Source organism: Struthio camelus, chromosome 23, assembly GCF_040807025.1.
Source record: "Struthio camelus isolate bStrCam1 chromosome 23, bStrCam1.hap1, whole genome shotgun sequence".
NCBI lineage: Eukaryota > Metazoa > Chordata > Aves > Struthioniformes > Struthionidae > Struthio > Struthio camelus.
Genome location: NC_090964.1, coordinates 7,320,649 through 7,336,387, shown reverse-complemented (window position 1 = coordinate 7,336,387; position 15,739 = coordinate 7,320,649). Strand labels below are relative to the sequence as shown.

Below are 15,739 nucleotides of genomic sequence, written 5' to 3'. Positions count from 1 at the left end.
AAGCACTACATCTAACCTTTTTGGTCCTGGGGCCATCTGTAAGAAGATCAAGGGACCACCACCACAATACTGGAGCTGTTTTTTTTTTTCTTTATAAGCCTGAGACAAAATGTAGTCTGCTGCTTGAGACCTCCTCAGGGAAGAGGAGATTACAGTGGGAGAAGGACTCTTTTTCTCCAATGCGAGGCCAAGGCATGGTGTTAGATGTTGGGAGAAGGAACAATAGAAGCCCATGGAGCCACAATCTCTTGCTGGTGCACGGTCCTGGGCGTCACGGACACACGCACAAGGTAGAGATGCAGTAAAAGCTCTTCCAACTGCATTGATGCTCAAAATAATGGAACTGCAACTGGAAGCTGGCTTGCAGGTTTTTCTCCCCTCTCCTGAGCTGCCCTGAGAAGGCATGTAAAGAAGCAAAAATTGAACACCTTTTGCAAGGAGCTCCCCTGGGCTTGGAGGAACCTTTGGAGCGTCTGCTCTGCTCACCGAGGCTCCAGAGTGACCTGCCAAAATGGAGCAGCCAAATCTATTCTCCTCTCCCTTGTGGTGCAGCCACAGGGCAGGGAAGGGGGAGCAGCTGCTCAGGGCGCTCTCCGCTCCTCTGGCAGCTGCTCTGGAGGAAACAGCATGTGGCAGCTGAGGAGATGGTGCCTGTACCTCCTCCTTGCGCAGGCTGAACTGGTCCTGCCTGCAAACCACAGGGGATGGTTCAAAGAACATGTTCCAGAAAAACAAATAATCAAGATGCAAATCTGCCTCGTAGGGTGGTTGCGCTCAAGGTCCATAGGGCAGCCACCAGAGATGTGAAAACACAAAGCTTGCTTTTCTATTTTAACTAGATGAAAATCTGCAGCCGTTGTGCAGGTGCAAGGAAGAATACGGCAGCACAACCACAGGCCGGTTGATAGGGTCTCCTTAGTCCTACTATTGGAGCTACTCTGCCTACCTGCTTTTATCACTTTTAGCACTTTTAATATGAAAACGACAGTATAAGTGACTCGTAACAGTTCAAAATGTGGGCCCCTGCAACTTGCTCCCGGTAGACCCAGCAATCAAATCGTCATTTCTTTTCTGTAGTTTTAGTTATTTACAAAGAAGGAACATGCTCCTGTTTCCCTGAGTACACGAAGACGCAAGTAGCAAGTGATTTTTCTCCTCACAGCTCCAGCTCCTTCCCAGCCCACAAAACGTTCGCTTTTAGCTTTTCCCGGTTTAGTCACATCACTGCTTCTGTGGCTGCAGTTTACCCTTGGCTGTAAGCATCCTCCTGCCGCAGTTTCACGCTCACAGCACCAAAACACGTCTGGTGAAACTCCTCCATCCATCCAGCTCGGTGTCTGAACTGGCTTGGATGACTTCTGCTTTGGGTGGGGGCATTTTTGTTGCTTTCATTGCTAAGTCTGTAAGGTTTTTGTTTTTTTTTTTTTTGCATTTATGAACAGAAACACTTCACAATCTTCAACTCTGACACAGTAATATTTTACAAGGGAGAGTGTGAGAACAGGTTGATGCTCGTTCGGTACTTTGAAGGTTACGATCGCGTGTGATGAGGATTAAAAAGCTTGGAAGGGCTTTGGACCCATGCGCTTCAAAGGTAGAAGCTGATTTCAGACTGGTGGGAGACCAAGAAAAGAAACTTTTCCTGTCCTGAAAGGTGTTTTCCAGGCTGCTCACGGCAGTGCCGGCACCTTTCTGTGAGGCACCTGCTCCCCGTCAGGGGCGGGCGGCTGCGGCAGGAGGGCTGGGCCGCGAGGCGATGCCCGCCTAGGCTGCAGGTTGCGCCGCCGCTGCCATTTGGGAAAAACGGGGCTGGGTCACCGGAGGGGACCAAGTCCCTTCTGGGCGTACTTTGACCCTCCAGCGCACGCCGGACCCTGTGGGGGCAGCGCAGGTGAAAGGAAAGTCGCTCTTCTGAGGTGTCCCACGGGGCAGCGCCTCAAGGGACACCGCACCCGCCGCGCGCGCGCCCTCAACCCCCTCCCCCCGCTGCGCTCCCCCGCCCCTTATTCAAAGTAGCTGGACCTTTTTGCCCAATCACAGCGGGGATGGAGCACTTCTAGCAGCCAATGGGAGGCAGGCTGAAAGGAAAGGGGCGGGAGGGGAGGCCGCTGCCCAGGCTCGAGCCGGGCGAGTGTGGTAAACAAGCGGGCGGGCCTCCCGGCTTTCCTGGCGTTTGGAATACCCAATGGGTGAGGCCGCTCTCCAGCAGTGAGCCAATGGCGAGCGAGGGCGGGCCGCCGCCAGCGGGGGGCGCGCGTCACGGCGGGCGGGGCCGCGGCTGGTGATTGGCCCGCGACGCTCCCGCCTCCTCCCCCGAGCGACCGTTGGGCTGGCGCGGAGCGCGAGCGCGCGGCCGGAGGGAGGGGGCGGGCGGTGCTGTCGCAGTGAGCGGCGGCGGTGGAGGCGGGCGGCGCGGGCGGCCGGTCCCCTCGCCTTGCAGGGAGCAAGAGGAGGGCGGAGTGGGGAGGAGGCGAAAACGAGAGGCAGTTGCCTCCAATTAGCCCGATGCGTTTAGGTGTTCCCCTGCCGGGCGAACGGGCAGGGGAGAGCGGCCGCCCCGCCGGCAGCCAGCCTGCTTTAACGGGCGCTGCGAGCCGCGGGCGGGCTCGGCTCTGAGGAGCCCGGGCAGCCCTGAGGGAGGACCGTGACCGCTGCAGGAGCGCGGCGGCTCGGATTCGTCCGAGGGGTGAGTAGACGGCGCTGGGGGCCGCCGAGCCGCTGTGAGGGCGGGGAGGGGGAGGGCGCGCAGCCTCCGCCGTGAGCGCCGGGGGTGTTTTCGGCAATTTTCGGCGTGGGCGCGAGTCCTTAGGGCACGTCCGCCGCTCTGAAAGTTGAGCTCTGCCTCTTCCAGCGCACCCAAGGCGGGGGGTGGGTGGGAATAAATACACAAGTGATGGTGAGATGTGGGAGAAGGGGGGAGGTATTCGCCGCGACTCGGTTAGGGGAAAACCCGAATCCGTAGTTTTTACTCTGAGGAAACTTAGTGCGAGACGAGCTTCCCGCATGGCTTTATCTGCCGCCCCGTCACCTCCAGCCCGCCGTGGCTGAAGGCAGCCGCCGGGCGCCTCACGGCGGGGCGGGCAGCGGGTCGCCTCGGCCCTGGCTGCCCTCTGCACCTGGGCACCCGGCTCGGCCCGGGCGTGAGGGCTTGACCCGCTCGCCGGCCGCCAGCGGAGCCGCGAGGGGATGGTGCAGAGCCGGGAGCTCGCTCGCAGGTGGGCGAGTTGCTGGCAAGTCCGGGGAAGGAGGAAGCGAGCTAGCGGGGATGGAGGGTGGGGGAAGCGGCTGAGGGGGCTGCGGAGCCGCCGGGACAAAGGCGATAGCGGCGGTGGCTGCGCGTAACAGCCCTTCTCGGTGCGGACTGAGCGCGCTCTCATCACCCCCCCCCTTTGCAGAAATGCTGCAGCATGAACCCACCGCCTAGAGAGAAAGGCTCGCACCTCCGCGGACTCCTGCAGCCCGCTCCCTGAAGCCAGCCGCCCGGCTCGGAGCCTGCACGGGGGAGAGCAGCCCGGTCGCCCGGTTCCGGCGGGATGCGCTCGCCGCCGCCTTCATGCCGGGAGGGCGAACTCTGAGCCGCCGCTCCGCGAGCCTCCGCGCGTGTCTGCGGGCAGCGGCGGGGCGCCGCTGCACAGCCCCGACCGCAGCCGTCCACGTGTCACCCGCCGGCGGCCCCCCGTGAAGGCGCCCGCTCCAGCCGCCGGGCCGGGCGGGGATCGCTGAGTCCTTCGCTGCAGCGGTCGGCGGCGCCCCGCGGGACGGCGACGGCGGCTCCGGCCCGGTGCCCGCGATCCGGTGCCCCATGGTGCTGCTGCGGAAGCTGCCGGGCATGCCGGGCTGGCCGGCGGCGCTGGGGCTGCGGCTGCCGCAGAAGTTCCTCTTCCTGCTTTTCCTCTCGGGCCTGCTCACGCTGTGCTTCGGGGCCCTCTTCCTCCTGCCCGATTCCTCCCGCTTCAAGCGGCTCTTCCTGCCGCGCCGTGCCTCCGCCGCCTCCTCTTCTTCCTCCTCCTCTGCCGCCGCCTCCTCCTCCGCCTCCTCCTCCACCCGTGACACTGACCTGCCCCGCAGCCCCCCCGCTGCCGCCGAGCCCCGCCACGCCAGCCCCACCGCCCCCCGCCGCCTCCGGGACAAGCTCCGTGCTGCTGCCCGCATGGCCGGCGCGCCGGCCCACCCCGCGCCGGGCTCCCGGCAGCAGGTGCAGGGCGGTGAGCAGGGAGCCGAGCCGGACACCGCGGCGCCCCCCATTGCTGCTGCCGCTGCCCGGGAGGCGCGAGCCGCATCCCGCTTCGACTATGAGCGGTTTCGGCAGAGCCTCCACCACCCGGTGCGGGGCAGGTGGCCCACCGAGGACCCTGAGACCCGCACCCGCAGGATGAAGGTTAAAGAGGTAAGGGTGCTGCCCCCGAGCCACTTGCAGCCCTGTCCCCTCATCACCATACTTCTTACCCCCCCCCCCCCCATAGCTCCATCCCTTTTGGTCACCCCTCATCCTCCCCATCCCCTGCCTCCTCTCTTCATCTTCAGTTACGCCTCATCCTTCCCTCACAGCCTTGTCTCTTTCCATCCTCAGTCACCCCTTACCCCCCCCCAGCCTTGTCACCCCTTATTCCTTCCCATTTTCAGTCACTCCTTGTCTCCTTCAGTCATCACTCATCCCTCCCTTTACAGCCGTGTTCCACCATCCTTGGTCACCCGTTGTGTCCCTCTCCCGATGGCCTCATCCCCTCCCCATCCACCCCCAATCCTTGGTCGACCTTTGGGTCTTTCAGTCACAACTCATCTTCCCCCCACCACCTTGCGTCACCATCCTTGGTCACCCCTTGTCTCTCCCCCCCCCCCCCCATGGCCTCATTACTGCTCATCCCCCCCCCCCCCCAATTATCCCTTGGCCCCTCCTCCCCCTCTTCTCACATACCCCTCACTTCCACAGAGTCTCCCAAACAGGCCCTTTGTGCCCTTCCTCAGTCCTTTTTTCCAGCCCCAAAGAGGATAACAGGAATCAAGGGGCTCACTTTTAATGGAGATGTCCTGCAGCATCACCCTACACATGGATGTGTCAGCAGGTGCATGTGCCTGTCTGCAATTCCACACTGCTTCTCTTACTGAAGGAAGTGTTAGGGTAGTCTAATGGGGTGTAAGTGGAAGGGAAGAGGTGAAATTAGGCAAAGGGCAACTTTGGCTTGGGTATTAAGGGGAAAAACTTGCTTGGTGGGAGGTGTCTGCAGTTGTGCAAGAGGCTCCCTCCTGGGTTATTGGCGGAAACCTGGCTGCTTTACAGCGTTTAAGTTCCCCATAAAAGCTGGTAGGAGATGATGAAACTTGCACTGGTCTGCGGGGATCGTCAGACAGGATATGTCCTCACAGAAATCTGAGAGGAGGCTTGAGGCTTGCTGTCCCTGTAAATCAGTTTGTCACTTAGCCTTGGGAGGAGCCCGCTCAGGACTTGTTACCTGCAAACAGCAGCCTGAAGACTGCCCTCGCTTAGATTCAGACAAGCCTGGGTAACATCATCAGCAGAGGCTACATGGGTGTAACAGAGGGGAGAATTTGGCCTGGTGCCTACAGTTTGTGCATAAAAGCCTGGCAGCCTTACAAACATTGCAGTGCAATCTGTGACCTAGTTAACCAAGAGCTATAGATTCCGTGTAGTATTGGATCATATTTGTCATATCTTTTACTGTGATGAATAACAAACTTGGAGTGAATCTTGGTATGGTAAGAGATGCCAGTAGGTAAAATGCACAGACTGAACTAAGCAGAGTATTAATTTCCTGTGTTTGTTCCTTCAAGGAGGTGTAGGTATTCAGCAAAGATGCTGCCTCAGGTTGAACAGAGAAGGAGGTAAAAGAATAATGCTGTGAATGAAAGCCCTCAGTGTAACCTGCCTTTTAAAAACAGTTTTTTTACAGCTCCTCCTGATATCTGTCTGTCGTTAAAACAAAAGCTGCACCGTTGGTAGTTTTTCTACTTCTCTGCCAAGCAACCAGACACAACACACCCAGGGTGCTGGGTTTCTTTATGATTCCAGGCGCGACTGAACCATCCTTTCATTCTGCCTCTAAGCTGCAGGGTATTCAACATACGCCAGGATCTGGCCCTCTCATGTGCATGGAGTTAGGGAATGTATGTTTGCATATGTTGCAGATTCCCACTTTCAGGGTACACTAAGACAGCATGATATACCCATGAATAACCCAGCTTCCATGCTGTACAAACAAATCAAATGGGAAATCAAATTTATGAAAGCTAGTGGAATTCAATCCTTTATTTGTACTTAATTATTTCTTAAATACAGGATTATTGCAAGTTGTATGGATTCAGCCCCATCTGTTTGTAATACAGCCATAATCAGTGCTGGGTAGCAGAGTTAGATTTTTTTTTTTCAACGATGAGAATCCATAAATACTAGTTTTATGCTGACAGCTAATTACTCCTCAGACAGAGCCCTTATTCCTTAAAAGTGCCTGTGCCTCTATTTATTTAGAGAGAGAGAGAAACAAATATCGTGCTGAGATATGAGACTGAATGTACAAAACAAGGGATGCTGGTCCAGCTTATGAAAGAGATAAGGTGTGTCCTTCTTTTCAGGAGTCAAAGACACGAGGAGACAAACCAAGAGAGGTTGGAAGACAAATGCTGCATGAAAAGAAGTAGATGGGTAGAAAATTGCAAAGAAGAAATAAGTCATGATACAGCATTTTAGTTAACAAATGCTCTTCATGTGAGCACATGGTGTGAGAGATGCCAGCAGGGGCAGATGATGGGGTTGCTGGCTGTTTAGGTTGTAGAGGATTGTGTTAGGGTGTTGTGTGCTATAGCAGCAAGTAGGTGTGTCGTCCCCCCCCCCCCCCCTTTGTCTTTCAGAGCCTTAAGCACCATAACTTTTCTAAAGTGTGTTCCAAACTGTTCTGGTATTTCAGGTCTCTTCCCCCCCCCCCCCCCCCCCACGACCTGGATATTCTTACAGGTTGGTATACATGTAACAGAGGGAGGAAGGATATGAGGAAGAAGATCAACAAGCCCCATCTATCTGTCTGCCAGAAGCTAGATGAAAGCTAGGAGAAAGAATTGGTGCATGATCAAGGACTAGAGATGATGTCCAAATTAAAGGCTTGGAACTTTCAACTTTCTCATAGGACCCTTCAAACCGAGCAGGAGTCCTAGCAGGTATCTCCTCTTTCCCACCCAGCCTCCAAGCCTCCTGATGCTTGAGCCAAGGAAGAGGGTGTGCCTTTAGTTTTTTGGCTGTTATATGTGGGAAGTGTCGACTAATATAGTCCTGCTATACTTCTACTTTAAAGATAATGTTGTCCAGAGCGCAAAATGTGTGTGTGGTGTCTTTTTACTTAACGGCTGTTTGGGAAAGTACTGAGCAGTGCTAGGGGCACCAGAGCTGTTTGCAGATTAAGGAGTTGGGCCAGGGGTATATCTTTCTTGTATCTTCTCTTACTTGAATGCTGTAAAGAGTATTTTCCTTTCTGCGCTACCAGGAAAAAGATGGATTGGCAAACTGAAATGATATGTAGAAGTCTGTTAAGAGAAGCAAGTACTGCAATGAATTGAGTGGGCTTATGCATGCAAGTATTCTGCTTTGCATCAGTGGATAACTTAGCAGAGTGGGTAGACTTCTTGGGTTCTACTTTTTCCTTAAAAGAAAAAGTTCAAAGCTGATAAACAGTTGCTTCCCTGAGAAGAAAAAAGGAAAGCATCTGTATGACATAATCTACTTAAACTGCAAAAGGGTGTTAGTCACCTAGAGAATTGCCTGGGATATGCTGCTGTGTGTTACTGCGAGCAGCTGAGTACTGTGGGCACTCTGACCTTTTTGAAGAGCACTGGAATAAAAACAAATAACAATCTCGCCATCCTGCAGGTTGGGAAACTTTAAAAGGGCCTGGGATTATTTGTCTCCTGAATAGACCTCCAAAAAGTATTAGTTCTGTAATTGATCAGTCATGCATGGCCTCAGGAAACAGCTAATTTTTAACATGTTCCAAATACTAATGACTGATGCCCAGAAATAAAAAATATGGTTGTAGTCGGAAAGTAACTGCAAAAAATGCCACAGTGGGATTCCATATTTTTTCACTGAGCCAATTTGATCTAAATTGTTGAGAGGGAACAGTCAAAATGATTTTCCCTCTAACTGCCGCTGCTGTGTAATCAGCCTTAGATCTGGGAAAATCAAAACGTGTGGTTTCTGCCTTTTGCGTCATAACCCATAATAAAGATTTTGCTGTTGAAGCTGAGCTGACAGTTCTACTGATAATGGATGAAGAAAAACAGAATGCTGCTTGCTGTCCTGTTGCTGTGTGGCCTTCATGGGCCTGATAGGTAGGGAAATGGTAGGGAGAGAGAACCAATGTAACCGACTAGAAACTGTATCAATGAAGTGACCCTCAACCAGCTTGCTTTCATTTGTGAAGGTGAGAAAAATGTGAACAGTAATAGACACTTATTGTTTCTTCTCATCCTCTTCAGGCAGAGAAGGCAAGTTTTCTCACCTAATATCAGAGAATACCTGATACCTTAACCTGACGGTGTCCTTTGTCCCCTTAAGTGAGGGAGTATGTCAAATGCAGTCAGGTTTTTAGTCCTCTGCTGGAATTATACCCTTGGGTCATTTCTTCTGGATTGTAATACTGAAACCCAATTGTTTTATACTACCATTGTTTTTATCCTAGCTTTTCTTTCTGTCTCCACTTTCATTTGCCTCACCTTACTGTCCTCTTAACACAGCTTTAAATATGTATTTGCTTTCAAAAAAAAAAAAACTCCAAGGGGAGAAAGCCATCAGAGTTCATGCCCATAGTTATTCTGCATCACTTTACAGATTAGCAGACATCTATTAAGGTAGGTCAATCTTTTAAATACAAATATCTTGACACTTTGTCACTAAAACATAATTGGCAAGAAACAGAATTGTTAGCAGGAGCTGAACTCTTGTGGAAAGTTGATTAGTGTTTGAATACCGAGTTCCCTTTTTGTGGCTTTGAGAGTCCTGACCAGTGATGCCTTGTGGGGTGAAAAGAGCAGGCTGTGGGGGCAGGGCTGGGGAAGTGCTGCTTGTTCACCTCTAAACTTGTGCCACAGTCCTGACCCCTCGTGGGAGAAGCGTCCTGGTCAGGTGCTCATTTGGACTTGCATGCCTTTGTGGAGACAACCAGCAGTTATTTTGAGGGGGATTCTATGCATATGTGAGCACTGGGAACTGGATTGAGATCACCAGTTTATTGAATGCAAGGCTCAAAACAGTTGTCAGTCAGAGTTACAATCAGCCTGATGGTACAATGCTGCATATCACGCTATTGGCTGTCCCTGAGCCGTCTCATTTCCAAAGCTAGCAGTATATTCCTGAAAGGTTTCAGGCATCTCCATTTCCTAACCCTGTGCAACTTCTTATTCTTCCATTTGGAGTTAACTTTTTTTTTTTTTGGAATCTGGGGATGGACAATACTAAGACCAAATAATGTATCAGTTGGTGGCTTTAGTATGTAAGAAGCAGCAGCTGCGTTTACAGATGGAGTGCACCTTCCCATGCCCACCTCTCTCGTGAGGACCCCTGGAAAAATCTCTTATCCTTTCTGCTGGTCACATACAAATGCAGTGCCTTCTCGCGGACTTGTTTTGGACACTAACAGTGAAGAAAAGTGTTCTCAGTAAAATTATTTTATAATGAAATAGAATGATCTCAAACCAGTCAGGTACCAGTCATGATCAAATCCTAATTCTTTCTCTGGAGGAGAAATACCTTTGCAGTAAGAGTTTGTGCGGTTTGAAATGCTGGCTGGCTCTAGGCTTGCTGGAATTTTCCTTTGCTCCATGCTCTCTCATGCATTTGTTTAGTGAACATATGAAAAAGGCACTATACTGTAAATTCCCCAAATGGTGCCTACAATATATTTTATGCTTCACTAGCCTCCAGTGGATTCATGCAAACAAAATTTAGACCTAACCTGTCTGAGCGTCTTTTGGCTCTAGGGTATACAGTTAATTGACTAAAAATATTTGTTCTGCTGACATAATGCGCGAGTATAGAAAATACTTCAAATGCTGTGATCCGTGCTACAGTGTTGCCTGCCTTAAAGATGCCAATGTTATCTTACTGCACGCTGGTATTACTTGAGCTGAGGGTATTTTAGAATTTGAAAGTACTGTGCAATTTGAAGACATTTGTTCTTACTACAAAAGCTAACACTGAAAGCACTTGTTCCACAACAACTAAATTTGGTGCAAGACTAGCTTATAAACTGCCACTTAAAGACAATACCCTATTTGCAAAATTGTCAGAGCATGGGCTTCTCCAGATATATTACAGATAATGACTGAATGCAGGTGTTGGACACAGTGAAACAAGTTTCCAGGACACACACAAGCATGTTGTGCAGAAGGACCTATGTATGCTAAATTAGTTCAGGTAAATAAACATAAGCTGTTGGAATATCCTCAAATATAAAGACAAGGAGCTTAGGACAGCAGGATTAGAGCCCGGCTATTGCCTGTCTGTAATGTCCTGCCCTCACCACAGTCATGTAGCCTCAGTGAGCAGGAGTGGAAGCAGCCCCAGACCACCAGGGGGGTGGCATCGCTGTGGGGCTGCACTGGGTGATGTGGGACGCTGCCTCGCTATGTGATACCAGTGGTCAGCCAAGCCCCCCTTCTCTCTGGTTCTGTCACTGCTCTGGGGATTGTAGACGGAGTCATGCAAATATTTACTAAAACACAGTCACCTCAGTTAAGTTTCCGTCTTTCCAGCCAAAATATTTATAGACTCCTGATTAACTTTCTAATCAGCGATTAAGGGGCAGATTTAATAGGAGAATGATTTTCATGCATAGTGTTCATTCCTGTGGATCTGTGTGCAAGGCTTTACCAGATGATGTTAATCATTCATGTTCTTTTTGCTCTATTAATCTATTATTATTTATCATTTAGTTTTGATGACTTTAAATATGTGCATCAATATTTAAAACAATTCAGGCTTTAGGTAAGACTGGAAAGGGGAAATGGGAATGTACCCTAGGTGAGTCTGTGATTTTGTTCTGAACATAAAACTAGCACGAAGCTATCAAAATGAAAAAGTAGGAAAAAAATACTTCATTGGTGGGAGAAGGAAATCTTGTGTTTGGAGTGTTCTAATTTTTATACTTAGGAAAGAGATTAAATTTACGTTCCCCAAAAAATACTTTTCAGTGAAGGCTGTGAATGGCCTTGCTATGTGGAGCAAACATACTCCTGTGACAGCTGCCTTTATCAAGTATCCCCTTGGCACTTCAGTTCATCGTATGACACAACATTTTGGAAGGGCTCTGGAGGAATTGTCATGGTCAGTGGTGTCAGTGGTTCATATATAATGTGAATGTTGTGTATGATGGACCAAGCCAATGTAGGAAAGGGAGCACAGTGGGAGCGGTGGAGGACTGGACTGGGTGATAAACAACCTTGCCCCTTTAACAGAAGATGTTTAAAGCGATGGCTATTAGTCATTCACACACTTAGAGAGGCAGAGCATCTACTGTTAATTAGAACAGGACACTTGTTTCTGGGTTCTGTTCCTGATAACAGATTCATTGTGTGAAAGTAGGCAGGTCACTGTATGAATAACGGCCAGAATCTCAGATTTTTTTGTTTGTTTGTGAAGATACGTTTCCCTATTCCTTGATGCCTAGATTACTTTTATTTTATAAACTATGAAGACTCAAAAGTGAACACAACTAGAAATAGGTATTTTTTTTACTGTCTTACTGAAAGAAGTAGAAAGAAAGAAATAAAAGAAATGGTAAGACAAAAAAAACCCAGTCCTGTAGCTCTGTTGTACTTTAAGAGACCTGTTTTCTTCATTTGAATGTCTGTAATTCAGTATGCACCTCTGTAAAATGGGCACAGTTTTTTAATTCAGCAAGCCAGTATGAGGCACAACTGTTTCCTCTAAGACACTTCAGCTTCCTCTGGAAGGACATAGTGAGTGATAGCCAGAGGTTGCACTAAATTGAAGTGACCTCAGTGCTTCCCTTTTGCATCTATTTATCTTGAAATTGGAGATGAAGAGTCCCTTGTGTGCATCTCTACTGTGCACTAGAGTTGAAGGAGAGATCTTAACGATTTTTAAAAAGAAAAAGCTCATTCTTAAATTATTCCCTGATTGGAGGATATAATGGAGCCTAGTTTCCTAGGGATGAGTCCTGCATGCTGAAACACCTGTGCATCTTTAGGTTCCCCTCGTGTGCTTTGTGACTTTCCCCTTTCCTCTGTCTGTAGTTCCCTCCATGTCACCTGCCCCTGCCCAATGGGCAGGACATTGCTCTTTCTCGTGTCCCCTCTCAGCTGTGTGGCCAGAGGCTCGGGTGGTGGGTACCCAGCAAGCGTACACGTGCTGCTGGGTTTCTCTCCTCCAGCCTCCTGGCAATTTGCGTTGAACTTTAGTTTCTTTATGACCTTTACCCTCTGTCAAACCTGATTGAAGTTCACCAGCCCAGAAGTTACTAGAGAGGACAGGCAGATGACAGCCGAGCAGAAAACAGTTCTCTGGTTTATTTGACTTAATTGCTCTGATGGCTTTGATTGACTGGGAGCCAGGAACTCATTAGTTCTAATCCGGCATTCAATACTTCCACTGCGTGGCCTCAGAGTTGTTGTTCAGTTTCTTCCTCTCTCTGCGCTTATCACTGGGTAGAATGGTACCATCAGAAGAAGGCTGCAAAGATGAATAAATGCAAGAGAATTAGAAATTCTACAGCATCTCATTGTGCCAACAGCACTTGTACAGGACGATGATGTACAGTAAAGCTATATATTCAGCATGTGCTAGAGGATGTCTCTTCTCTAAGAGCTTGTACTTGTTTCAGAGGAAGTCTGTGACATAAATCCCACTGACTTATGGAGCAAGGTGGCTCCAAAGACTGTCTGTACTGAGGATTGGAGCCATGTTAGTAGCTTCCTAGCAAACTGTTTAAAACTGGGTTCTTGCTCTAGTTGTGTTAACGTGATTTCCCTGGGTAGTAAAGGCAGTGCCTAACCCTGTACTTTGCAAAGTAACAAAAGGTAATTATAATGTAATCATGTTTCATCTACCCTGAAACCCTCCTGTTGCCTGGGTGAGCCAGCCCAGCTCACAAATAAAAAGCTTCCAGTGGAAATGTGGATGTTTGTGGCTCTTCCTTCGTCAGAGCCTCCATTTTCTTCTGGAGTTACCTTGGAAGGACACGTTTTTCTGTTGGTAATCCAGTGTTGTGCTAGATGAACCCAAACAAATCCTTGGCTGACTTCTGGTGCTGTTTTAGCTTTCTTCAAGGCCTTCCTCCAGTACTGACACCATGTTAGGATTCCTCAATCCTGAAACAGCGTAGTTGTGTTGGATTATCTTACCCATCAGACGTTTGCTCTGAGCTATGGCTCTTCCATAACCAGCCCTTCCATAACCAGGACATCATTGCCTTCTGAATGCGGATCTGCCCAATCTCCTCAGTGGGTGCACAGCAGAGTGATTGAAAAGATGGATTTTTGAAAGGCAACTCCTTGGCTGGTTGTAGGATAAAATAGTAGATAGCTAGCCTCTGTTCTTTTATCTCTGGATTTCACAGACTTGGAGCAATAAAGTTTTAAGTTGAATATTAGGGTGAAATTTGATAAGTGGAGATTTAATAGAGTGGAAACTTGTTGTTTAGGGCTTGAAAGAAAGCCTGGCCAAAGCAGTACTCAGGAGCCACTTCTACATTGGCGGGGATGTGGAGTTCGTGACCTAGGAGGTGCCTTCTGTCTCTATTTTTGAAGAAACTTTATGGTTCTTTTCTTTAGTTTATTATCCAGATCCCCTGACTTGCCATTTCTTGCTTTATTCATTCAGCAGTTCATTAATCATTGTAGCATGATGGCTGTCTAATGCAGTACTGGAAAGATGCCAGGGCCAAGCCCTGGTCCCTCTCATGATGGGAGGTCAGACTAAATAAAAGCGAGTCCCTTCATCCTGCCAGCTGAATTCTAACATTATTCTAACATCCACTCCTCCAACTTCATTGTTATTAAAGATCTAGTATTTGCAAGCTGATTTCTATGATTTATTGTTGACAGAGGGACTCCTGGAGGAGTCCCATCAGCCTCTGGCTAATAAATTTGCTACTTTTGTCCAAGAACCTATAATACCTTTGTGGAGTGACAACTCTGACATAAGGCTATAGGAAGGCTGTGAGTGAGTTTCTTGTGTCTGTTAATAGCTATTACCTTTGATAAATTATTGGACTAATCTCTGCTGACTACTTAATGCTTGAGAACTGCTCTTTTCCTCTCTTCAGAAGTTCAAATCACAAGTAAGTCTTGAAAGGGAAGAGGACAGTAGTGCTCTAATCTGTCCCTCCAAGCAAGAACTAGAAAGACAGATGGGCAGCAGGTGAACCAGCAAGATATCATTAAACTAAACTCAGCCTCCTAGATCTCTCCTGTTAAGCCATCCAAGAGTGGGATAAAGCACAAGGTATGCTGGCAATTCTGGACTTCTCTCTTGTCTCCCTTTCTAGCGTTTAGATGGAGATAAAGACAATTTCCAAATAGATGTTTCTTTTGTTCCCTATGTCACTTCTCGCTGTGCAAAATAGGAGTGATGCACGGTAACTCTTGCCTGTATTTACTTTTGTTCTTTCTTTCCTTCCTTCAGTTATCCCATCTGCTTATGATTCTGTGCTCTTTGGGCCCTTGAGCCATCCATATGTCAAAAGCAATTCATGCTTTGCTGGTACTGATGTGTGGTCCTGTAATGGAAAGAATAAAACATGTAAATCAAACCACTGAGTGAACCTGTGATTGTGCTAAATACTCTGGGTGTGAGCTAGGAGCTGGCTCCTGCTGGACAGAAAAGAGGCAGCACAGGAAATCAGCTGTAATGTTGCTTGTGGAGGAGAGAGTTAGCCAGGTTGTCCTTGTTTTTCAGACTGACCCATGCCAGTGGGCTAGCTGGGCCCCCTAGAGCTGCATGTGCTTTGGTGGCTCTGCAGCATGTTTTCCTCAGTATTCTTTCCAACATAGAAGAATTCCTTTGTTTCGGTGTGGGTCCTACTCGAAGCTGTGATTCCCTTTCCCAGATTTAAGGGCAGCGATGGAACGGGCCTGTTAATCTGTTTAGACTGCCATTAGCCGTTACCTCAAGCTGCAGAATGAATCAGTTCAGTTGTCCCCCGGCTCCCTACGCTGACTTAGTAGTGCTAAGTAAGTGCCTAGTAGTGCTCTCATGTTACAAAGCGTTTTGTTGTGTCCCAGACTGAAAAATATCTTCATCCTGGAGCAGGATGTGAGGGTATCTTCACTTTTTATATCTGAAAACTGTTTGGAAATGTTTCTTTGCCTGAACTAGAGCCCTTCAGCTGTCCAACCTGTGCATAAAGAGGACCACAGCCTTCTGGTGCATCATAACTCCCATAAATTGGCTTTGTGATGACTGTCAGGATATTTCTGCTCTGGAAAAGCAAGGCTTTATTTACTTGCCTCAGGATGGGTCAGTGGTGGATTTATGCACAGGGACTCTGGCCCCTGTTCAGTCTTTCCCTTGGTGCTTATATTCTGTACCTACAGAGTATTCCTGCCATGGCCCCACATCCAAGGCTAATGAATAAAAGCCTCTAGTCTGTTTTGTTCCTTCATGGCATCCTTTTATAATTGATCTATTTGGCATCTGTTCCACAGGCTGTCAAACAGCTAGGTCTAATAAGTTCTAGAGACACTTTTTCCATTCTCTTTACTGTTTTTCTTTTAA

The 15,739-nt window shown here is 48.9% G+C and overlaps 1 protein-coding gene across 2 annotated transcripts in view; it reads left to right on the top strand.

The window, feature by feature from the left end:
• The first annotated feature begins 2,351 nt into the window (after nt 1-2,351).
• Nucleotides 2,352-15,739, top strand: part of MAN1C1 (mannosidase alpha class 1C member 1) — a 65,724-nt gene continuing 52,336 nt past the window's right edge. The window contains exons 1-2 of one of the 2 annotated variants that reach the window (XM_068917087.1): nt 2,352-2,686; nt 3,396-4,387. In XM_068917087.1, coding sequence (XP_068773188.1) covers nt 3,803-4,387 — 585 coding nt within the window. In that variant the 5' untranslated portion in view covers nt 2,352-2,686; nt 3,396-3,802. The remainder of the gene's footprint in view (nt 2,687-3,395; nt 4,388-15,739) is intronic. The other variant, XM_068917088.1, reaches the window with a different exon arrangement.